The 20,538-nt window shown below is 42.4% G+C and overlaps 1 protein-coding gene across 1 annotated transcript in view; it reads left to right on the forward strand.

The window, feature by feature from the left end:
- The first annotated feature begins 1,247 nt into the window (after positions 1 to 1,247).
- The window catches only part of prkcea (protein kinase C, epsilon a), a 44,700-nt gene continuing 25,409 nt past the window's right edge, over positions 1,248 to 20,538 (forward strand). Inside the window, exons 1-2 of the mRNA XM_027002636.2 lie at positions 1,248 to 2,489; positions 11,791 to 11,854. Of these exons, the coding sequence (XP_026858437.2) occupies positions 2,142 to 2,489; positions 11,791 to 11,854 (412 nt within the window). The 5' untranslated portion in view covers positions 1,248 to 2,141. The remainder of the gene's footprint in view (positions 2,490 to 11,790; positions 11,855 to 20,538) is intronic.

Consider the following 20,538-nt stretch of genomic DNA (forward strand, 5'->3'; position numbering starts at 1 on the left):
CTTGTACATTTCTGCACATTCTTCCTCATGTTTCATGGTGGACATCTGTTAAGTCTAACTAGACCAGTCAATCATCTCATTGGGTATGTGGACCTGTTATTAATGCAGTGTCAATAATAAGAAAGAAAGACATTTCGACGCAGAAGTTTACTGTGGTAAGCATAGAAGCTCTCTTCTTTCACCCACTGTTAACCACTGAGCTCCGTGTATTACATCTTTCCATTTAAATAGTACGGTTGTCAGTGCCACCCACTGGAATAATGCAACCACTACATTAATAATATTAACTACTTGCTTTATTGAAATTATTTTTATACTATTATATGATTTTATAATATTTTCGGCTAGTATAACAAAACCTGAATGCTCTCTTATTAATTCCCAATCGCTCCACCCCAACCGCATCCCTTCTTCTGTCCCACACCTCAGCATACCCCACCTTACTCATTCCCCTGTCCCACCAACTCCGTCAATTTTCTTTTTTATCCTAGCGGTATAAAGATCGTTTTAGCCACTAGAGACCAGTAATGTACCAAAGAAAAACATAATAGCTGTCATAATAGCTGTATGTGAGCGTTTCTGGATTCATAACGCTAATGCTACCTGCTATTGCATCACTTCACTCCTACTCATTCTCTACCGCTGAGTGCGGCTGCTGTACAGCCAAACCCGTGAGCCATATCGCACAGCAGCGGGGAAGTGAAGAATTCCCCTCCCAAAGAGAGCAGCCCTTTTGGCGTCCTCTGGGACCTCCTGCCTCCAACGATGCTTGGCTCCGCCGAAAACTGAGCCAGTATCCCAGCTCTTAACTGTTAAGATGAGCTTTTAGCGGGCGCCAAGTTGGGCTCCACTCGTTCCATAGACTCCTGCAGTGCAAATTTCAAGACTATTCTATTTGAATCATTTCAAATCACAATCACATACGTTAACTGATGCTTTAATAAAAAATGGATTCACAGCAATTGTAAATATTACGTACAATATGGAACCAATGAAAATGTGTTCATTGTCACGTCAGAAATCTTTCTAGTGCTCAAACGGGCGTCGAATGAGCATAATGGGGGAATACTTATCTTGGTCTTTCAGTCTGTGCGTTGTTAACATGAATATCATCACTGAAACAGCAGTACTGACACCGAACGTAATGCTTGTCAAAGGGCCTAAAACATGTGACACTTTGGAAATGCCTGTGCGTTCTGACACACGCATGCGCATCTCTGCTCCGTGCCCTCGGGTGCATTTCTGTATCCCCCATCCTCTGAACTGCTCTTCGCCTGTCTGTGTACACACGCTCCCCCATCCGGCACAGAGTGGACGCGGCGCGGCTTAAGTCAACTGACGTGTTTTGCGCATTTCCTGCACTGGCGATCAGGCGCAGAGAGGGAGAGGGAAAAGGGAGGAAGACTGCAGGAAACGAGTTGAGCTCTAGCCACTTAACGGACGAGCAGCTCAAATGCTGCGGAGGATTCCTCAAGTCAGTAAAAGACAATCTAGACAAGTGGATGGCAGTTGTCCTCTAGCAGCGAGGGATAGAGGAAGATTCCCAAATGCCCAGACGCCGTGGCTCGGTTCGCTCTCTCTCTCACCGCCCATTGGAAGACAAATAGTTGGAAGACAACGCTACTCAGGACCTTCACGTTTTGGGGTATTTCCTCAGCACTGAAAGCTTGGCGAACGGGGAGAGATCGCCTTTACGTTGGCATCGTTTCCCTTCTTAACTGCCAAACTGTTTTCCAGTTACTGTCCATTGTCGAATAAATCTCCACCTGAATGTTATTCCAGACAGAGGGGATTTGTTTGTTTACGTGTGTTCACAGTCGTAGAACGGACCATCAACAAAACCAGGAGAATCGAACTCCTTGCTTTTGCTGAGTGTTGTTTTGCACTCTGAGAGCGCATATTCATTTTCATTAAAGTAGATTGAGGTGTTATTTTTCGTTTCATGAAGAGACCTGTAGCCTAGGTTATTGGACGTCGTAAAAGCAAACTGGAATTTTATCAGAGCAGCATCCACCTAAATGCGTTGATGCATATTGATGACGTGATGGTAACTGCATGCAAAACGCATCCCCTGGAATAAATCCCGTAACTGCAACCTATTTGATACTGTAAGGTAAGCAGTTCCATACACTAGCACAATCATGGTCGTCTTCAACGGGCTACTGAAGATAAAGGTTTGCGAGGCTTTGGACCTGAAGCCCACCCCATGGTCGCTACGACACGCCGTCGGACCAAAGACTCAAACCTTTTTGTTGGACACATACATCGCACTCAATGTTGATGACTCGCGCGTGGGGCAGACCTCTACAAAACAGAAGACTAATAGCCCGGCATGGAATGATGAGTTCGTTACAGAGGTTTATGATGGGAAGAAAATTGAACTGTCAGTCTTTCACGACGCACCCATTGGCTATGATGATTTTGTGGCCAACTGCACCATTCAGTTTGAAGACCTGCTGCAGAATGGCAGTAGACACTTCGAAGACTGGGTATGTTTCTAAGCCATAAACCCAACACTGAACGCCATGGAATTGGCGTAGGCCTTTGATGGAGAGATTAGTCCGACTATCCTATCGCAACCAAGCCTGCATTTCTCAGCCCGCGCTTTAGGGGTTTTCCCCACTTGTCAACAGGCGCGTTATAGTCATTGCATCCAACAACATAATTCACAATTTTAGCTGTTTTCAAACTCAAGTAATGAAAGGTGGCATGCTTTTCAGTGTTTATATAAATAATTTACTTTTTTTGCAGGATTTTACATGGTCAAAACTAGTTTTAGTTTTCATTCGTAGAATTGTAATCTTTTAGATTGCGTATCCAGTGAATATTTAGATCCAAGCAGTCGGAGGCTAGAGCAGATTATTATATGAATGATGGGGTGAGAGATTACGCATACATTTGATAGAAAATAAATCGGAACATTTAATCTCTCACATCTTGCATCAGCATTTCACCGAATCATCGACGCATTGTTGATACAACTGCAAAAATCGCATCTCGCCAGTTAGTCACTCAACAGTGAGCGTTCATGCAGAAATACGGGTTAGGACTTGAGCATACAATGAACACGGGAAAAGAGATTCGATCATACAATTTACAAGACGATATAAAGCTTTATATTATGAACCCAATTTGAGGCCTACAACTAGTTTTAAACCAAGTTTCCAAGTTTCAGTTACCTGTCTCTTAGGAATAAAGGTTGATAGTTTAAAGGTAAAACGTCGCATTTACTTGTTATAGCATGGTATGTTTTTACAACACCCTGTGTGGTTATGAAGAAACTTTTTGCACAGTGACAAGACTGCACTAAATTGTGATCTGTTATTGAGTCTCATAGAAAAGTGCAGTTGGCGTGCTTGTTAAAGTGCCTCGGGTTACGAGGCATTTGTAGGCATGTTGACCACATTTGCATTATCCTCATGCTGTGTTGTGAATGATGAGATGTTCTAGAATCCTAGTCCAGCAGAGGGGTGGCAGTGATGAGAGCTGGCCTGTTTTCACATTAGGCATCCACAGAAAAGGTCAACTTGTATCAGTCATGCTCCGGTATTAGTAAGGCTTCCCCCTTCTCATTGGTAGTTTGCTTTGCCTATGTGTCAAGTGAGAGTGCGAGGGGAGGGAATCAGTTTTATCTCTGCACTCTCCAACCGTGTGTCTGCTGATCTGTTGCTCTGCGATGCACCTTTGAGATGCAGCTAACCCAGAGTCTGTCCCGCTCCCTGCTGGTTTTGCTATATGTGCTTGAGGCGGGTTCTCTAAAAGTCCGCTGGAGTTGAGTGGTTTCATATGTCTGCATGCATACACCAGCAGCTGTCTATTCAAAGACACTTGGCACACCTGGAATCATGCGAGTATGAATTCTCCAGTGCAGAGTAGAGAACGATCCCTTGCTTCCAGAAAAATTAATTAGTTGGATAACTTTGCAGTATGCTTGTGTAGACATACTGAAGAGAGTGACAGTGAAGCCCACTAAGGTAAGGAGACAAGCTTTATCAGCATTAGTCAACTAACATAGCTCAGGGCATGTTTCTCTAGAGCCAGAATAAACAGTGTAGGTGCTTTTGGGCCTGGACACCCATACATTTGGCCATCCGAATGCATGCCAAGATGTCTAGAGGTAGAACCCACAGTGTCCAACAAATGGAGAGCCAGCCGGTGAGTTTCTCTTAGGAGTGTGTGTAGATACATACATGCATGCACACATAGGAAAAGCTTAGTTCTTTTTGAACCATAGAAGTGTGATTTGTTTTTCCTATATATGCCCACCTCTGCCTCACGAATGCATCAGCATGCTGACCATGCTGTATGCAGGGGCCTATCAATGAAGATGTTATCTGCGATAAAGTTACATGCTCAAAAACAAACGCAGTAAAGGTAGATGCATGGATAATTTGTATCATGCTGAGGTTTCAGAGGGGAGGCTACTAAGAAATGAGAAGTAGTCTGTTATGTCATATCTGTTGCATTCCTAACTTCTCTGTTGTTTTCTAAATCCATCAGTTAAGCATGGCTGCACTTGACAGCGAACGATGCCAAACCGCAGTGTTTCCATCACACATTTCCTTCCATCACTCGTACACTAGTGCATGATGGATTCCTTTTAGGATGTGCATTCCTCCCTGGACGCATGTGAGAAGGTACTATGCTTTATGTCACTCAGGTCTAATGCCCAGTGTATTATGAGTAGCAAGTGTGTGTCTGTGTGTGTGTCTGTGTGTGTGTGTGTGTGTGTGTGTGTGGGACCAGGAGGCCGGGTGTGCAGGTGGCGTAGAGTGTGGTGTGGTAATTGGAGCCGGGTGCCATGTCTTTGTGGATGTGTCTTGGCTGCCAATGACACTTGGCCTCCTGTCTTTGTCGTGTGAGGCAGGAAGGACTTAAATAATTCACAGGCCTTCTATCAGGCTCTGTGTGGAGCACGGACTCTCAGTCCACAGGGATATCGCTTAGCTTCTGCTGGGCTCCCATCCTCTTGTTTTATCAGCCCAGAGATGTCTCATCCTATTCACTCTCTCTTTACTGGGGGGTTTAAAGAGGGGGGAATGCTCGCACCAGAAGAGGGTGAGTGCTAGCCAGGGATCACCTGTCTTTCAGCACTGCCACCCACTCCCTTCATTTCTTTGAGTGGTTCACTAGGCTCCTGCCTACTATTGTCCTCAATTTGTTGTCAAATCCCTCTCTCCTGAGCTTCCATCCCATGGCTTTCCATTTTTTTCGAATAACTACTATTACCTTTTTTTAATTCTCAAGATTGTCATCCTTATATTGCCCTTTGTAATCAGCCCCAGGAATTTTCAACAGTCATGCACATCTGAGCAGCCAGTATACTGAGCTCTAAGTCTCCACTGGAATCCTTACGGAGCATTTCACACTAGATGTTGCTTTAGTTACAGGTAATAGCCTTCGATATAATGACCTGCTGTTTGTCTAATGTCTTTCCATTACCTAACAAGGCTTACATTACACTGATCGATTGCACTTGGCACTGTAACATGTTTCTGTCAAGTGGTGGTGTCTGTGCCTCCTGGTTACTTCACCATGACCTCATGTGCAATCGGGGCACTCTGAGCCTCAGTCTTCACTGCCCCGCCCCCCTTCCCTTGGCACACGGTTGCCATGGAAACTCATGTCACCCTCTTGCCAAGCCAGATCTTGTCAGAGCTGGGTGTTAATAAGAGTCTTCACCTGCTAGTGAAGGGGAGGAATCTGTCACATCAGTGTACACACACGTCCCACCTCCAGCTTCGCCTTTTTAGCCTGCATAAGTCTGTTTGAAAGTGCATGGTGTTCCCAGCACAGAGTGGGGAACGCTTGTCCAGGCACCACGCCGACGATTGCAGCTTCGGCCCAGCTCACCCGGAGCGGGTGGGGTGGAGAATGCAGTTGTTTCCTGTCACCCTGGGCTCCCAGGCATGCTGTCTGGCAGCAGCAGTCGGCCACATCACCTCAGCTGTTGGGTCGCTTCAGTGCGCTAGTTCCTCTGCTTATTTCCATGCTGTGTTTTTAAAAAAATATCCCTTCTCTGGCAATATCCCCATCTGTATGGCTCTACTGTGGCTGAGAATATTCACAGATACTGAAGGCCATCAGACTCCATTATATTGGCCTCATCAGTGGTGCGCTGCTGGATGGGGCTGCAGCTGTAATGGGGGCCTCACAGGTATGCTTGCAGTGAAAGGGAACAATAGCAAATGAGTGCTTGCACGAGCTGTTAAAAACACTTGAATCATGCAGCTGTTTACATCACCCTGCTACATTCACGTATACAACTGCAAACATACACAGTCAGAGCTGAGACAAATGTAATATTTGCAATTCAAGCCAGCTCTCTAACATGGACCTATACATTCAACCTCCTGATTGAACATACACTACAAATAAGATGAACATTTTTCCCTCTATGTGCAATGGGAACACTGGTACACGTTGTAGGGCTGAGGGGGCCCCCGGTACACGAAAGCACTCGTGTGGAGTTGCATTCTGACCAGGCAAATGAGCCAGGCCCTCCCACCATCTTTATCACTGCCATCATCATCTCTGTAGGAGTCTTAAACGTGCCCAATGCCTCTCAGCACCCCATTCTCACACACACTCTCATACACACACACACAGACAGAGCACATTCACACGTCCTCCATGCCACAACCACCAGAGTGTGTGTGTGGTTGTATGAAGAGACTAAATGGCAGTTATTGACACACCTCCATGATATTTTACAGGCCTGTTTCTTCTTGTCTTGGTAGATTTGCACCCCAGCATTGTGTCTATCTCTCAACCACTGTTTTTATGTTATTTTGTTAATTATTTATTTATTAAAAGTATTTATTCAAACACAATTCCAATCAGAACTTCAAAGGATCCCATTATTGCACTGTGTCATGAATTATGTAAAATTATCCCTGTTGTGTTTGAAGATTAAGAATTCATAGAGCTCAGTCTCACTCAGTGTGTTTGAGCCCTGTGTACATGTGAGTGTACAGAAGTGTTCTGAATGCCTATCTCTCTTTCATGTGTGCACACACACAAATATGTGTATTTGTGTGCATGTGTATGAGAGAGAGAGAGAGAGAGAGAGAGCGAGGGAGGGAGAGTGTGTGTGTGTGAATGGGTTCCAGGCATGCTGCCTGTCTTCTTACTGAGAGTGTGCTGTTGACAGATGGACGTGGGAGGGCTGTTACTGAGCTCACACTGTCCTAGAGACGGAGAGAAAGCGAGATGGAGAGAGAGTTGTAATGAGAGGGAGAGAGAAAGAGAGAGATAGATGGGCAGAGAGAGAGAAGGACTGAGAGAGATGGACAAAGGGATGGAGAAAAGAGTTGCAAAGGAGGGGAGCTATGAGGAGGAGGAGAGAGAGGAAGGATCCGTACATTCGGAAGGAGAGTGTTCCTTAGTCTCCTACACTATGGCATAGTGGAGGAGGCATGTTTTATGAGGAACTGAGCAGTACATGTGTTTAAAGCTGCCTGCTTCGCCGGGAGCTATTTTTGATTTCCCACATGCACAGGGGAAGGGAGTGCGTTTGCAATCACATCACTGTAATTCTCCGGAGCCCTCTCCCACTCATCAATGCACAGTTCTAATTCTGCTAACAGTTTAATGAAGTGAATGTGTTTATTAATATCGTCCTCATTGCTCACGTATTCCACTTGTATGCCATGTAAACCACGGTGTTCTCATATCACTTATATATCCTGTTTATACTCGTGCGATTTATAGGTGTGATTTTATGTAGGGTGGGACAGAGGGTGCGATGCATTGGATGAATTGCTGCTGTGTGTTACCTTTGTATAAGAGCTATATTTTGTGTGTTATTAGCCTGACAGTTTTAGATTAGTCTTATGTGGTCTGAGTAGTGTTTTTAAGTTTGGTGCTCAGAAGATTTTAATTTGTGTCTGAAACTTGGGGACCGGCAGGGGTCGTATATGCTTAGTTGGCTGTCTGTCATGAGCTGCCTCTGCAAGGGACCAGTTACTCCAGAATAATTAAGTCATAATATAAGACTATAACAGTAGTGCAATAAATGTCATTAAACATGCCAGCAATGGGATTCATCTCCTGGATTTACCATGATAAGTTAAAGTATTATAATTGAATTTATAATCAGTGCTTTTAAAGATGACTAAGCAGTTGTTCTCTCTCACAAAACACCCACAAAAGACATTATTAGAATGAATTTTTTAATCAGGTTGTAGTGTCACTAAGGAAATTCACTGAATGCAATTTTGTGTGTGTGTGTCTGTGTGTGTCCTTTTTCCCCTTGGTTTTGTAGATGTGTGTTTGCACAGTAGTGATTACAGCTAATAATCAAGGAGGAGCTCTCTAGTTGAACCCCGTACAAACTTTTACACACACACACGCACACACACACAATCACCACTGTAAGCAGGCACGCAGCGGTTAATTTAAAACGACGGCATCAAGACGTTTGAGAGAGGCAGTGGTGTGTAAGTGTACAGGCGTGCGTGAGTGTGTGTGTTTTTCCTCTATGAGAGAGGGACAGGTTTGGGGCTGGAGCCTGTGCTGGTGAGCAGATTGGGGGTGTTGCATAAGGGGATCTGCTGCGGTCCCTGTCAGTCTCCACTTTTTCTTGCACACCCTCCCCCTCTCTCCCTCTGTCTTTCCCTCACGCTCTCTCACCCTCTGTCTCGCTCTGCTCATCCCATTAGTTCTCTCTCCCTCTCTCATCCACTCTTTCTGTTACTCTCTTGCTCACAGGCAGTCTCTAATTCTGCTCTCTCTGTTTTGTGTATGGACATACTTCTTGCTCTCATTCTCTCACACACATACATGCAAAAACATACACTTTTAATCTCTCTCTCACACACACACACACACACACACACACACACACACACATGCACATAAATAAACTCTTAATATGCATATCCACTCACACACGTACACACAGATACACGCTTACACTCAAACATGCACATACATACACTCTCACTCTCTTAGACACACATGCAGATACACTCTCATACATACTCTCTCGCACATGCAGACACTTACACTCTCACACATGCATACATACATACACTTTCTCACTTTCTGACACATGTACATTGTCTCACTTCCTCTAACACACATGCACATACATATAATCTCAGTCTAACAAATACATTACATGCAGGCATGCATACGTACACTTTGTCCTTCTCCCCCCTCCCCTCTCTTATCCCTTATTTGTTCTTTTCTATCGTGTGTGTGTGTCTGTCACTGTGCTCTGTTCCATCACTCCTTTAGCTCACTCCGGCTATGCTTCTTCAGCATCTGTCTGCTCCTAGCCTTGTGCAGGCTGTGTCTCAACCTCAGAGCTGAATGGAGCCACACCACTCTGACTGGCCCTACTACTGAAACAGAGAAACTTTTCTTGGCCTCGGTTCTCAAAAGCTTCTTAGTGCTAAGAGCAAGAGCAAGTACTCACTCTACCATTTTAACGATGGTCTTCGTGTTACAATGCTTTTGGGACACCCAGCCCTGAATGTTAACCTCTCAGAGTATTAAGTCAATCTGATATCAAGGGTATTATTATTTTAATCTCTCTGCTGTCTACTGACTTCATACAAAGTGCTTGTGTAAGGATGCTGATTTGTGTGGATCGGCTTTTAGTTTATGATGTGTAGTTAGTGGCTTTAGCATGCCAGCTGGTGGAACTCATTGTGAGGGGGTGAATGTATTGCATCTGAAGCCATCTGAGAGAGCCTGGTGATCTTCCATAAGCTTTGTTCCTATCAGTAATGGAAGACAGTTTTGCTGGCTCTGCTGATTGTGTGTGTGTGTGTGTGTGTGTGTGCGTGTGTGTGTGCGCTCTTCAGGGTGAGTGGTTGAAGTGTTATTCGGCATGGGTTTGAGCGCACTCTGTATAAATGTCTGTGTGAACTGTAGTGAGGCCATCATTGGGGTATGACACTACTGCCTGTGTGTGTGTGTGTGTTTATAGGTATGTGTTTGAACGACTGAATGTTTATCTTTGTGTCTGTACATTCATGCATATGAGTGAATATATGTGTGAGTGTGTTTGTGTGAGTGCATGAGCTGTACATTTTCTGCAATCTGCCAAAGCTATCTTGAGAGAGTGAGAGAGAAACAATACTTCCCCTAGTGTCTGGATGTTTACTGCAGTGGTCAAAGAGGGCACACTCTTACAATATGCACTGAAAGACAGAAATGCATGCGCGTGCACACCACACACATACAGTCAGAGAATGTCAACTCTCTTTTGCCAACATTGTTTAGCTGCAAAGTGTTTACATCTTTTATACAGACAGTATCATCAGGGAAAATTGCAGCCGGGTTAGCACATATATAATACACACACACACACACACAAACACAAACACTGAGGCTTTTCCTTCCTCAGCTATATTTAGTAGCACCTCCGAGACAACTGTGCTTGAAGAGGCAGCAGTTGAATGGAATCTGATGACATCACAGGAAGGGAATGGGAGGAGGGTCTGTGTGGAAGGATAATAGACATGTCATCATTTGCTCGCATTCTAGATGACATCATCAGCTGCTCATGTGCAGCTTTCATTTCATCTATGATTTTGCTCTAAGGTAAATTTGTCTCAGAAGAGGAGTAAGAAGAGGCTTGTACATTTACACGGTTCTATGACTTCAAAGAGTGGTACAGTTTGCACTTGCCCAATGTCCTCATTTGAAATAATTTCTTGTCTTTTGTCAGCGAACACAAGTGTAAAGTAAGGTGTGTTTGTGTGTGTGTGTGTGTGTGTGTGTGTGTGCGTGTGCGCGCGTGCATGCCTGCTTGAGAGTTTGCCACTAGAGAGGGCAGGCGAGCTTCTTGGTAATGCAGCTGAAATGCTGGGCGCAGGGCTGTGGGTGTGGGTGAGCAGCATGGCCAGAAGCACATCCAGCTAATTTCAGGCCTCGTCTCCTCCTCCCGCACCCTGTGCACAGTGCATGTGCTCCTTTGAATCCAAGCTTTTATATGTCCTAAATCACATGGCTGGCTGATTCCCCCATGCTCTTTCAGCAATGGGACACATTGCCGCATTCACTCTCTCCACCCCCCTCTTTCTCCCTCTCCTTCCCTTTCTCTATCATTCCGTCTATTTCTCTCCCTTGTGCTCTCTCTCTCTTTCTCTCTCTATCTCTCTCTATCTCTTTCTCTTTCTCTCTCTCTCTCTCTCTCTCTCTCTCTCTCTCTCTCTCTCTCTCTCTGACTCCCACTCTCCCTCTTTTCTCTGGATAATGAAATGAAGTGGTGTGTTCCTGACAGTGTGAAGCTTTGCTCCCCCTTGCTGGGTTAGGCTGGTGGGTGTCGAGGTCCAGCCAGGCACAGGCCCCCGTGTGGGTTGCTCACACGCCACTAACTATTTGAGGTGGAAATGGAGACGAGGCGAATTCCAACATCCCAACAGGACAGCTTGTCCACAGAGGCTCAGAAAAAGGGCTGCGTGGAGCATGAAGATCATGATGAGGAAGTGGAGCAGGAGAATGAGGATAGTGGTGGTGGTGGTGATGATGAGGATGATGATTATAATGTGTGCTTATGCGATGGTGTGGGCAGATTGAGGTCTGCAACCTCAAAGCAGCAAGTGAAATTCAAAGTTGGGTTCCAGTTCACACAAAAGTTTGTTATACTTGAAATGATGATGAATTTGTTCAGAATGAATGAGTGAATTTATAGCCTACACAGCCCTGAGGCTGATGAGCTGTAGAGTATTAGAAAGTAGAGAATGATCATGGTGATGGTATAATCTCTGAGGCCATCAGTGGGATTGTGCTGGTCCTCTAATCTCACATCCTGTGCATGTGTTCTCTCCTCAGATTGATCTGGAGCCAGAGGGCAAAGTCTATGTCATCATCGACCTGTCAGGATCCTCCAGTGAAGGTAATACGTTGGGGACACGCATGCCGTGCTTTAATTGTTTCAGTAGGTTCCCACTTCTAGAGGGAGAACAATCATTCTCCTGAATGTGAGTGAGAAGTTCTGATGTTGGTTCTGATTTGTTCTGTGATGGATGTGTCTCATATTTTCCTGCACTTTCTCATGGAAACTGAGTGCATGGGTCTGAAAGCATATGTGTGTGTTTGTGTGTGTGCGCGTGTGCATGCTTGCATGCATGTGAGTTGGTGTGCGTATGTGTGTTTGTTGCGCATGCTTGCACATGTGTTGGAGATGGCGTTAGCTATCCGCAGGGAAATCCCACTCTTTTAAACTGGGAGTGTGTGTGGGAGCCAGCGCAGTGAAGATGACAGCATCGAAGCTCCAGAGTTCCCAGCCGCTGCAGCAATTCTGCCTCTGCTGCTGCTCACCGCAGCCAGGCTGAACACAGTGTACCACGCATCACTTTCAGGATCTCTCTCTCTCTCTCTCAAACACACACACAAACACGCACACATATCTATGCACACATACGTGCTTGGCTTAGCTCAGTACCGTTCACACAAGCACAACATGGCCTTTCCCCAGCTTAGAGAAAGCCATCAGTGGACACAGTTGGATCAAACTTTGAGAAGCAGATTTTGTTTTGTTTAAGCATTTTTCCCCTCGAGAGTCTGTTCTTTAGACAAATAAGTTAAACACACTAGGCCAGTTTTTCCAACCTTACGCGATAATAGTCCCTTGAATTCCAGAGGACACTGACGAATTTAGCAGACACACAGAAAACACAAACACACAGATGGTCAATTAGTGTGTAAATGATAGTGGTGACAGTGTGTGGTTGACACTATAACATGTCCCCCTGCTGGGAGGTGTTGGTAACTAATTTCAGTTTAACCCCAGCATGTCTACGCTTAGTGCAAACAGCCAATCAGGACTAATGTCTGGGCGTGGCCCTGTGTGCTCACTGCTGACTCGCTTTGCATGTAGCCCTAATGAAAGTGCAGCATCTTTCATGCCTCATTTGAATGGGCTTGTTCCCTTAGGGCTGCACTAAGCCCAGGCTGTAAGCCTGCCCCTCTGTTCCAGGAATCCCATTTCAAGGTGGCCATGTCCACTGTGCTCATAAACCCATAGATTCTTGGTTGATTTGCTCCATTGAACCACAGCATTCAGTCTGCTGGACCTGGTGCCGCTGATCTCATGTGACTCCCAGTGTGGCAAGGACCTCTCTGCTGTGGATTCTCTTCCATAAACACACACACACACACACACACACACAAGATTTTCAGAACCTAAGAATACCATAGAAAAACAGCAGTACCCCTCCTTATCAAACCTTTCGCATGATTCTAAAAAAATAGCCTTTAACAAAAGCTATAATTTTTTTTCATTGATAATAAAAATGTCAAAATATTTCTAGCAGCAAGAGTTCTACATGTCTGGCCCAGATACAGCAGCAGTGTCCACAGCTTATATGTCTCGTCTTATATTACCATATGTCCTGTGTACTTCATATAGACCAAGAGAACTGTATTCACTATGGGATCTGCCTTCTCGCAATTGACCTGCTAATTAATCAACGTCTTGGCATACCAGTTAAGACCTGTGATCAGAGGTTTAGGTGAAGTTTGTGAAGTTGAGTATTTTTGGAAGCCACAGTATATAAAAACATACCCAATATATTTTGTTTATTAATGCTAATCACAACTCTGTCATGACAGTTGTCCTCTGCCATAGCAGCAGAAGCAAGCAGAGTTCTCTGTGCTAAGACAGTAGAGGAAAGAGAACCTTTCCTTTTCTTTTTCCACAGACAGACCCAATCAATCAATCACACACACACACACACACACACACACACACACACACACACACACACACACACACACACACAGGAGAAACACTGTGTGGAGGAGTTGAGCTATTGAGCTATTTTCAGTGATGCCTCCAGCTATGCAGTCCTGAATAGCATAGAAACTGCAGCTCCCCACAATGCCTGCACAATTACCCACAATCCCACTGGTCTAGCCCTCTCCTGCTGTACAGAAGTGAGGGTTAAGAGTCGTAAATTGAATCTCGATTCATGTCTGCTGACTCCTCTGTTTCCTGCCACTTCCACAGACAGACTCTGTATCATGCTTTGCTGTGGAGTGACACCCAGAGTGAGCTCCATTTAGCAAAAGCAGATCTTCCACTCTACTGTAAAACAAACAAACAAAACCTTTAACTGAAAAATGATGGGCAACATTCAAGAAGGGCTAAACTCAAGGGTGTTGGCACATGCATGTCAGCATCACCTCCCACGAGTATGAACTTGAGTTAATGACATGCTTCGATTCACCACATTCCCACGCCTTTCTTAATCATTCTACCCCTGAGCGCTGTGTGCTGATGACAGCACAGGGGTATTTATGGTTTCTTTCCTCCTGTAACGTCCAGCACTGAGAAACTGCCAGAACATATTTCTAAACCAATCTAAAGTGTGTGTGTGTGTGTGTGTGTGTGTGTGTGTGTGTGTGTGTGTGTGTGGTAGTCACGACATGAGAAGTGCACACACACATGCTGGAGGACAAGACCCAGTAGTCCTGTGTGAGTGTGACCTTTGTCCTGTTTTTGGCATACACCACTGATCAGAGGAGTCAAACTCATAGCTCCTTCTTTATTCTCCTCTATTTGAAGACCTCCACATTTCACCCAAATGACTCACCTGCTTCTGAAAAGCTCACCGAGCTGGATTACAGTCATTAACTAACACTGACTGAGCTGAGTGTGTGGAATGGTTGAGTACCAAGAGAGGGCTCGGAGTGTGCGTTGGTGTTTCTGTCTGCCTGTGTGTCTGTCTGAGTGTCCGTGTGTGTCTGGAAATGTTTCTACTGGGTCCAACATATTGGCAGGCTGAGGCCTAGTGTCTGAAAATAGCCAGTAAGACTGAGCCATGTGCATGCACACACACACACACACACACACACACACACACACACACACACACACACACACACACCTACCTATATGGAGTTACAGACCACTTTTACTAGAAACAGAGGTGAGACATGTTATGCACAGGTGTGAGTGAGTCTGTCTGCATGTGGTGGGGAGCTTCCACAGAATTATTTTTTCCCATGGATTTTTAAATACACATATTTATTTCAGGTAGTATAAAGTGCATCGGTGTCCAATTGCATTTCAGAATTTCCTGCAGTGTCAGATCTGAAACACACTGGGTTTTCTTCCACACTGGTGTCATCAGCATCTACTCTCGACTAAACAAGTGTATAGCTTAAACATTTCATTGACAGCTGTGCTAAAGAATTTTAAATGTCCCAAACTCCAGACAACACCTCATCAACACCATCAAGCTTTCTGTCGAGGAAAATAAACCAAACACCCCTTTCGTGGTTGATGGCAGTTCAGAAACAATTGAAGTGAGTCATGATATTCTTTTGGCTATTCATGGAATACTAAACTTGAGTTACAAGACACTTTAAAAAGTGATACTGAAGAGCTGAAAATAAGTGTCAAATTTAACCATAAACTGATTTGAGGAGGTTTGGAAAGAGAATGAAAAGATGAAAACAAGGCCCTCAAATAAACAATGTAAGAGCTGCAATGCCATACTTTATGGGATAATATCATTTTCACTGGAGTCATTGAAGAGAATCCCACAAGACAGTCTTGAAATTGCACTGTATACATTTTTTGTCATCTGAAATTACAACCGCAAGAGGCTAAATTGATTAAACTTCATCGAGCACAAAGAATTGGGAAACACTCAGCAAATCCAAATGTCCAAATAGAAAGGGATGAAAGGCACCCTATTTGCTATGAATGACAAATTCGCCCCCAAAACCCAAATTTCCCAGTAATGAAATGAAATGAAAATAAGTATGTTGCCTGGGTGATATTCAGACTGTATATTGGTGGCCATTTTTTATCAGGACACTGTTTGTACTCAGAGGCTGTTTTGAGTAGATTTAGTATGGACTTTGTGCTCTGTGGTTCTCCTTATAGGATTTGCTTAATGAAAATGATGGGCCTAATGTTTTTTCATTTATAAAATTTGTTGATAAAAAGTTTGATATGGAAGCAAAGTCCTAGACCTGAATGCATTAATGTTTTAATGACTTTGGCAACAGAATTATGAATATGGGCAGAAAAGTAGTAAACCAATTTCTGCAAAGTTGAAAAATAATGAGATAAGAGGTGGTATTTCTGACTCCTTAGGCAATGTTATGCGTGTACCACAAAATTCTAAACAATGTTTTTAAGTGTTGTTATAAAGAGTTCTAATCTCCTGGTAAGCAAATCTTTCTCTGTTTCTCTATAAATCTATTTTCTTTACTAAGGGAACACTTCCCAATTTGGATAACTGACAGTCTGCTGCTTTAACTTTAGAGGAGTTTATGATATTGGTAAGATGAAACCTGCATTTGTAGTACATTAGGAATGCATTTATAATGTATTATATGGCATATGCTTTATAATGCTTGCCATAAACTACTATAACTTACAAGTCGTTATGGCTACCTTTTAATAAGCAAGAGTATATGACTTCATAAAGTCAGGTTTAAATAACATTACAACATTTGTTCATAAGAACATTATACATACTAAGTATGTTTCTGGATGGCTTTTAAATGTGAAGGCCACTCCATATCAGTATATAATTGTTATGGAGTTATGCTAAGTGCTCTTTACAAGCTTTAAGTGATGTGATGTAATCACAGCTAACTTAATTCACAGATAGGACTTACAACTTAGTGTTTTATGTATTCAATAATGAAAGCTTAATAGCAAGCTTTATAATGAGGCTGTAGGTATTTATGGTTATCTTTTTTAAGAGCATTTGGCCCTTTTGAGGTTAATGAAACATCACTCATGTATTTCTACCTCATTTTAGTTTTGCTCTTACATCACTCTTTTTGAAGCTGCATAAAGAGTCCTCTGATCTTGCTCTAGTTATAGACGTAATTAATTATGATCTTAAAATAATTAGTAAAACACTGGCTACCATGTTAGAATCAGTAATCAGTTGTTTGATCCATCCACACATTTGGTGTACGCTCTTATTCATAGAAATTGACAATTTCAGACAAGGTTTATTTAAAAAAGGCAGGGTGCTAATAATACTAGGTGACTTGATAAAGTAGGTCCTTTTTCTTTTCAGCCTTAGCTTAGGACATTTTGGACATGGTGATGGTTTTATTTAATGGATACATTTTTTTTCTTGTTTTTTTCCCCCAAAGAACATCAGTAAATACAAATGTTTTATATCTCATTCCTATCCATTGGGCAGAGGCACTAGACAGGGGTATCTCATGTCACTGTTATTGTTTTCTATCTTTATTGAATCCTTGCAGCATGAATTCACCATAAAATTAATTTATATGCAGACATCCTTTTTTTTTTTCTTCTAAAAATCCTAGTAAGTGTTTTGGAAGTATTTATAATTTTGTTATAAATTTAAATTTAAAATTTGTAATTTAAGTAATTTTACAATATATCTTATTATGCAGTAAACTTGGAAAAAACTTCCCCTCAAGAATTTGAATAAAGAGTGCTGATCTGTTACTATATCTACTAAGTAACTACAATTAGATATTTAGGAATATGTATCTGCCAATTTTAAGGATCTTTTTTGGCTAAATTGCATACTTAAAAAAATATTGACATTTCTACCTCTGTCAATAATGATCTGGAATACAACTGTTAAAATGAGCATTATGAAAAAACTTTATTCATAAAGGCCTTAGCATTTCATCATCAGAATGGTTTACTTTATTACAAAGTTATACAGGAAAAGTAATACCCCAAGAATAACATTATCAACCCTTTATTCACCAAATCGGTGGTTTTAATGCCCCAAACTTAATTTTTTGGCAGTGGAGATGCAATATACTGTTCAATGGCTTAATTTATGACCCAATTAATGTTCTTGGATAGATACTGAAAATAATAATTGCAAAGACCTTTCAGCGTGTGACTTCCCATATATGACAGAAGCCTTAATGAAGCATGAACATTATTGGAATTATTTAACCTCACTTAATTTAAGGGTGTGGTGGAGGAAGAACAAGCTTTCTAATTATATACATGTGCTTATAGGTACTCACCTATATGGTCAAATAATAAGACAGTCTCCTTTAGTTCATTAGGGTCCAAGGGTATAACACACAACATAGCTCATCATGCTTATTTTAGAGTTCCATTAAGTAAGGCAGGGCTGAAGAATTCTTTCCCCACTGGGGCCAAATTAATATTAACATATCTGGCTACAGGTCAAAGACTGCAGCAAAGTTACATATAGTCAACTAATATGGGCATAATAAAGACATGGTGATAGTATAGCAATGTGGTCCAACATGTTCTGACAAGAAAAGCTAATGTTCTAGAATTTCAGATTTTCTGGAGCTAGCATGTGCACAACAGCAAGCATACAGTACACTCCTTCACAAACTTGTCTTCAAAATACGTTCTGTGATCAATTCACTCACCACATAACTCGCCTCTGTCACACTGTCTAGCTCCTTATTGGGGTGCTAGAAAGAAGCTTGCTGTGCAATCAGATTATTCTTGAGTGCCACAAATGATTCTCTTCTTATGGAATGATTTGTGTGTTTGGTAGTGTGATGTCTTTGAAAGGATATGGAGCAGATGTTTTTAGTCATTTATTGTACAATACATGTCTACGTTGAACGTACTGATGAGGAAATGGCTTCTCCACAAATTAAAGAATTTTGGCTTTCCTTTCAGTTCAAGAAAAAAAATCTGTTTTCTGTTTTTCTAGAAAGGCACAACACTCTTCATTAACTTTCCTTTGCTTAGCCATTTTTACAAACTGGACCTAGGGGAGCTCTGTTAAGTAAAAGCTACATTACTAACTTTAGGCTGTACTAAGTGTCTAACTTAATAACTAGTACCACACTAATTGAATATAACCACTGATATCAGAAACACAGTTATGGAATGAAATTTCTCTTTGGATAATTGGATAATTTGAATAGAGCTTATTTTATTTGCATAACAACTAATGCCTATTGTATAAAGTGGAGAAATATTGCCATAACATATTCTAAACTGTATTTAAAACTGTAAATTGCAAAATTAAACTTATTCAGCATAAAGTGGTTCACAGAGCTTATATAACTCAGCATAAACGTTATAGATTTGGGTCAATCAGTCATTCTTCAGATGCAGTAACTTGATGCCATTTGAGATTGAAAGTGATTGTAAATAAATTGAGCTCATGCTTACATTGTTCTCGCCCAGTTTGTTCATTATGGTGCATTAAGTGCTACCAAAGGCATTCATTAAAACCTTTTCCACGTCTCTCTTCTTATCTATGTAGCTTCTGTTCTTTTGTGTGGGTCTAAGGTCTTGTGCTAAATAAAAATGTTTCTATATATAACACCTCATATACCTTGAAATACCCTTTAGGTATAGTCCATCAGCCCTTCTGCTGCATTGCATGACCAGGTTCTGACCACAGGGCCACTGCTGGCTAGAGATCTTTGGGTGGTGCATCGCCCTCAGCCCGACAGTAACACTGATGTTAAACCTCCGGCAGCACTCCTGTGTTTGTGCGACATCAACAGCCACAACCATCCTAATATGTGTTTTTATTTGACTAAACCTTGCTTTAGCCAGGGCAGGCACATGGAGATTAAATCACTTTTACAAGTGAGTGCTGGCTTAGTAGGCAGTACACTATAGCACAATAATTAAAATAATATTACAACAAAGGATGTAAAGGATAACCTCTTAATTAATAATAAAAGTAACCATAGTTATACAAAACTAACATTTATATTCAAATCAGCGAAAAACAAATTCTCTAGTTTCAAATTTGAAATTCATTCCAAGTTGATGGAGCTGTGTAAGTAAAAGTGTGTTACCAACATTAGGCTGTACTAAGTGACTAACTTACAAATTAGTACCACACTAATTGAATATAACCATTACACCGAATATTATTAGAACTATTTAAACACAAATTGAGTCTTATTTGCTAATGAAAATGAAATATAAATGGCATATACCATGCCCATGTCACTGCTGTATTGAGAATGATGTGCCCTCTAATAAACAGTAGTCATCATTGGTCCTGTGGTCAGAAGCTGAGCTAGAGGGTAACTGATGAATTGCACACTTACAAAATGCCTCTTCACAAAAACCTTATATATTCTGTGCCCACACACATGCCCTTTCAGCCTCACCTGAACTTTCTGCCAGGGTTCATGTGTTCTCACTGTGCTGAGCCCCTCGCCACTTACTATGCAAATGTATGCGTGGTCAGTGCCTATGTGCTAGGGGGAAAGGGGGTGGCGTTGGAGGGAGAGGACTATTTTTAGTCATTCTCTCTCCTTCTCTGAAGGTTGGAAGCTGTAATCTGCTTCAAACTTGATAGTTTCCTCTTCTATCTTCTCTGTCTCTCCTCTCACTTGTTCGTTTCTCTTTTTTCCATACTCTTTCTCTCTCTCATCTTCCTCCCCTTTCTTCCCCCTTGGTTTTTGCCAAAAACCGATTGATTGGTTCAAGAGTGGGTTGAGACAGATTGATTGGTTCAGGAGAGGGTTGAGATAGATTGGTTTAGGAGTGGGTTGAGGCAGATTGATTGGTTCACTAGTGGGCTGAGCCAGATGTATTGGTTCAGGAGTGGCTTCAGGTAGATCAGTGAGTTTAGGAGTGAGCTC

The sequence above is a fragment of the Electrophorus electricus genome, chromosome 14 (assembly GCF_013358815.1).
Source record: "Electrophorus electricus isolate fEleEle1 chromosome 14, fEleEle1.pri, whole genome shotgun sequence".
Classification (NCBI taxonomy): Eukaryota; Metazoa; Chordata; class Actinopteri; order Gymnotiformes; family Gymnotidae; genus Electrophorus; species Electrophorus electricus.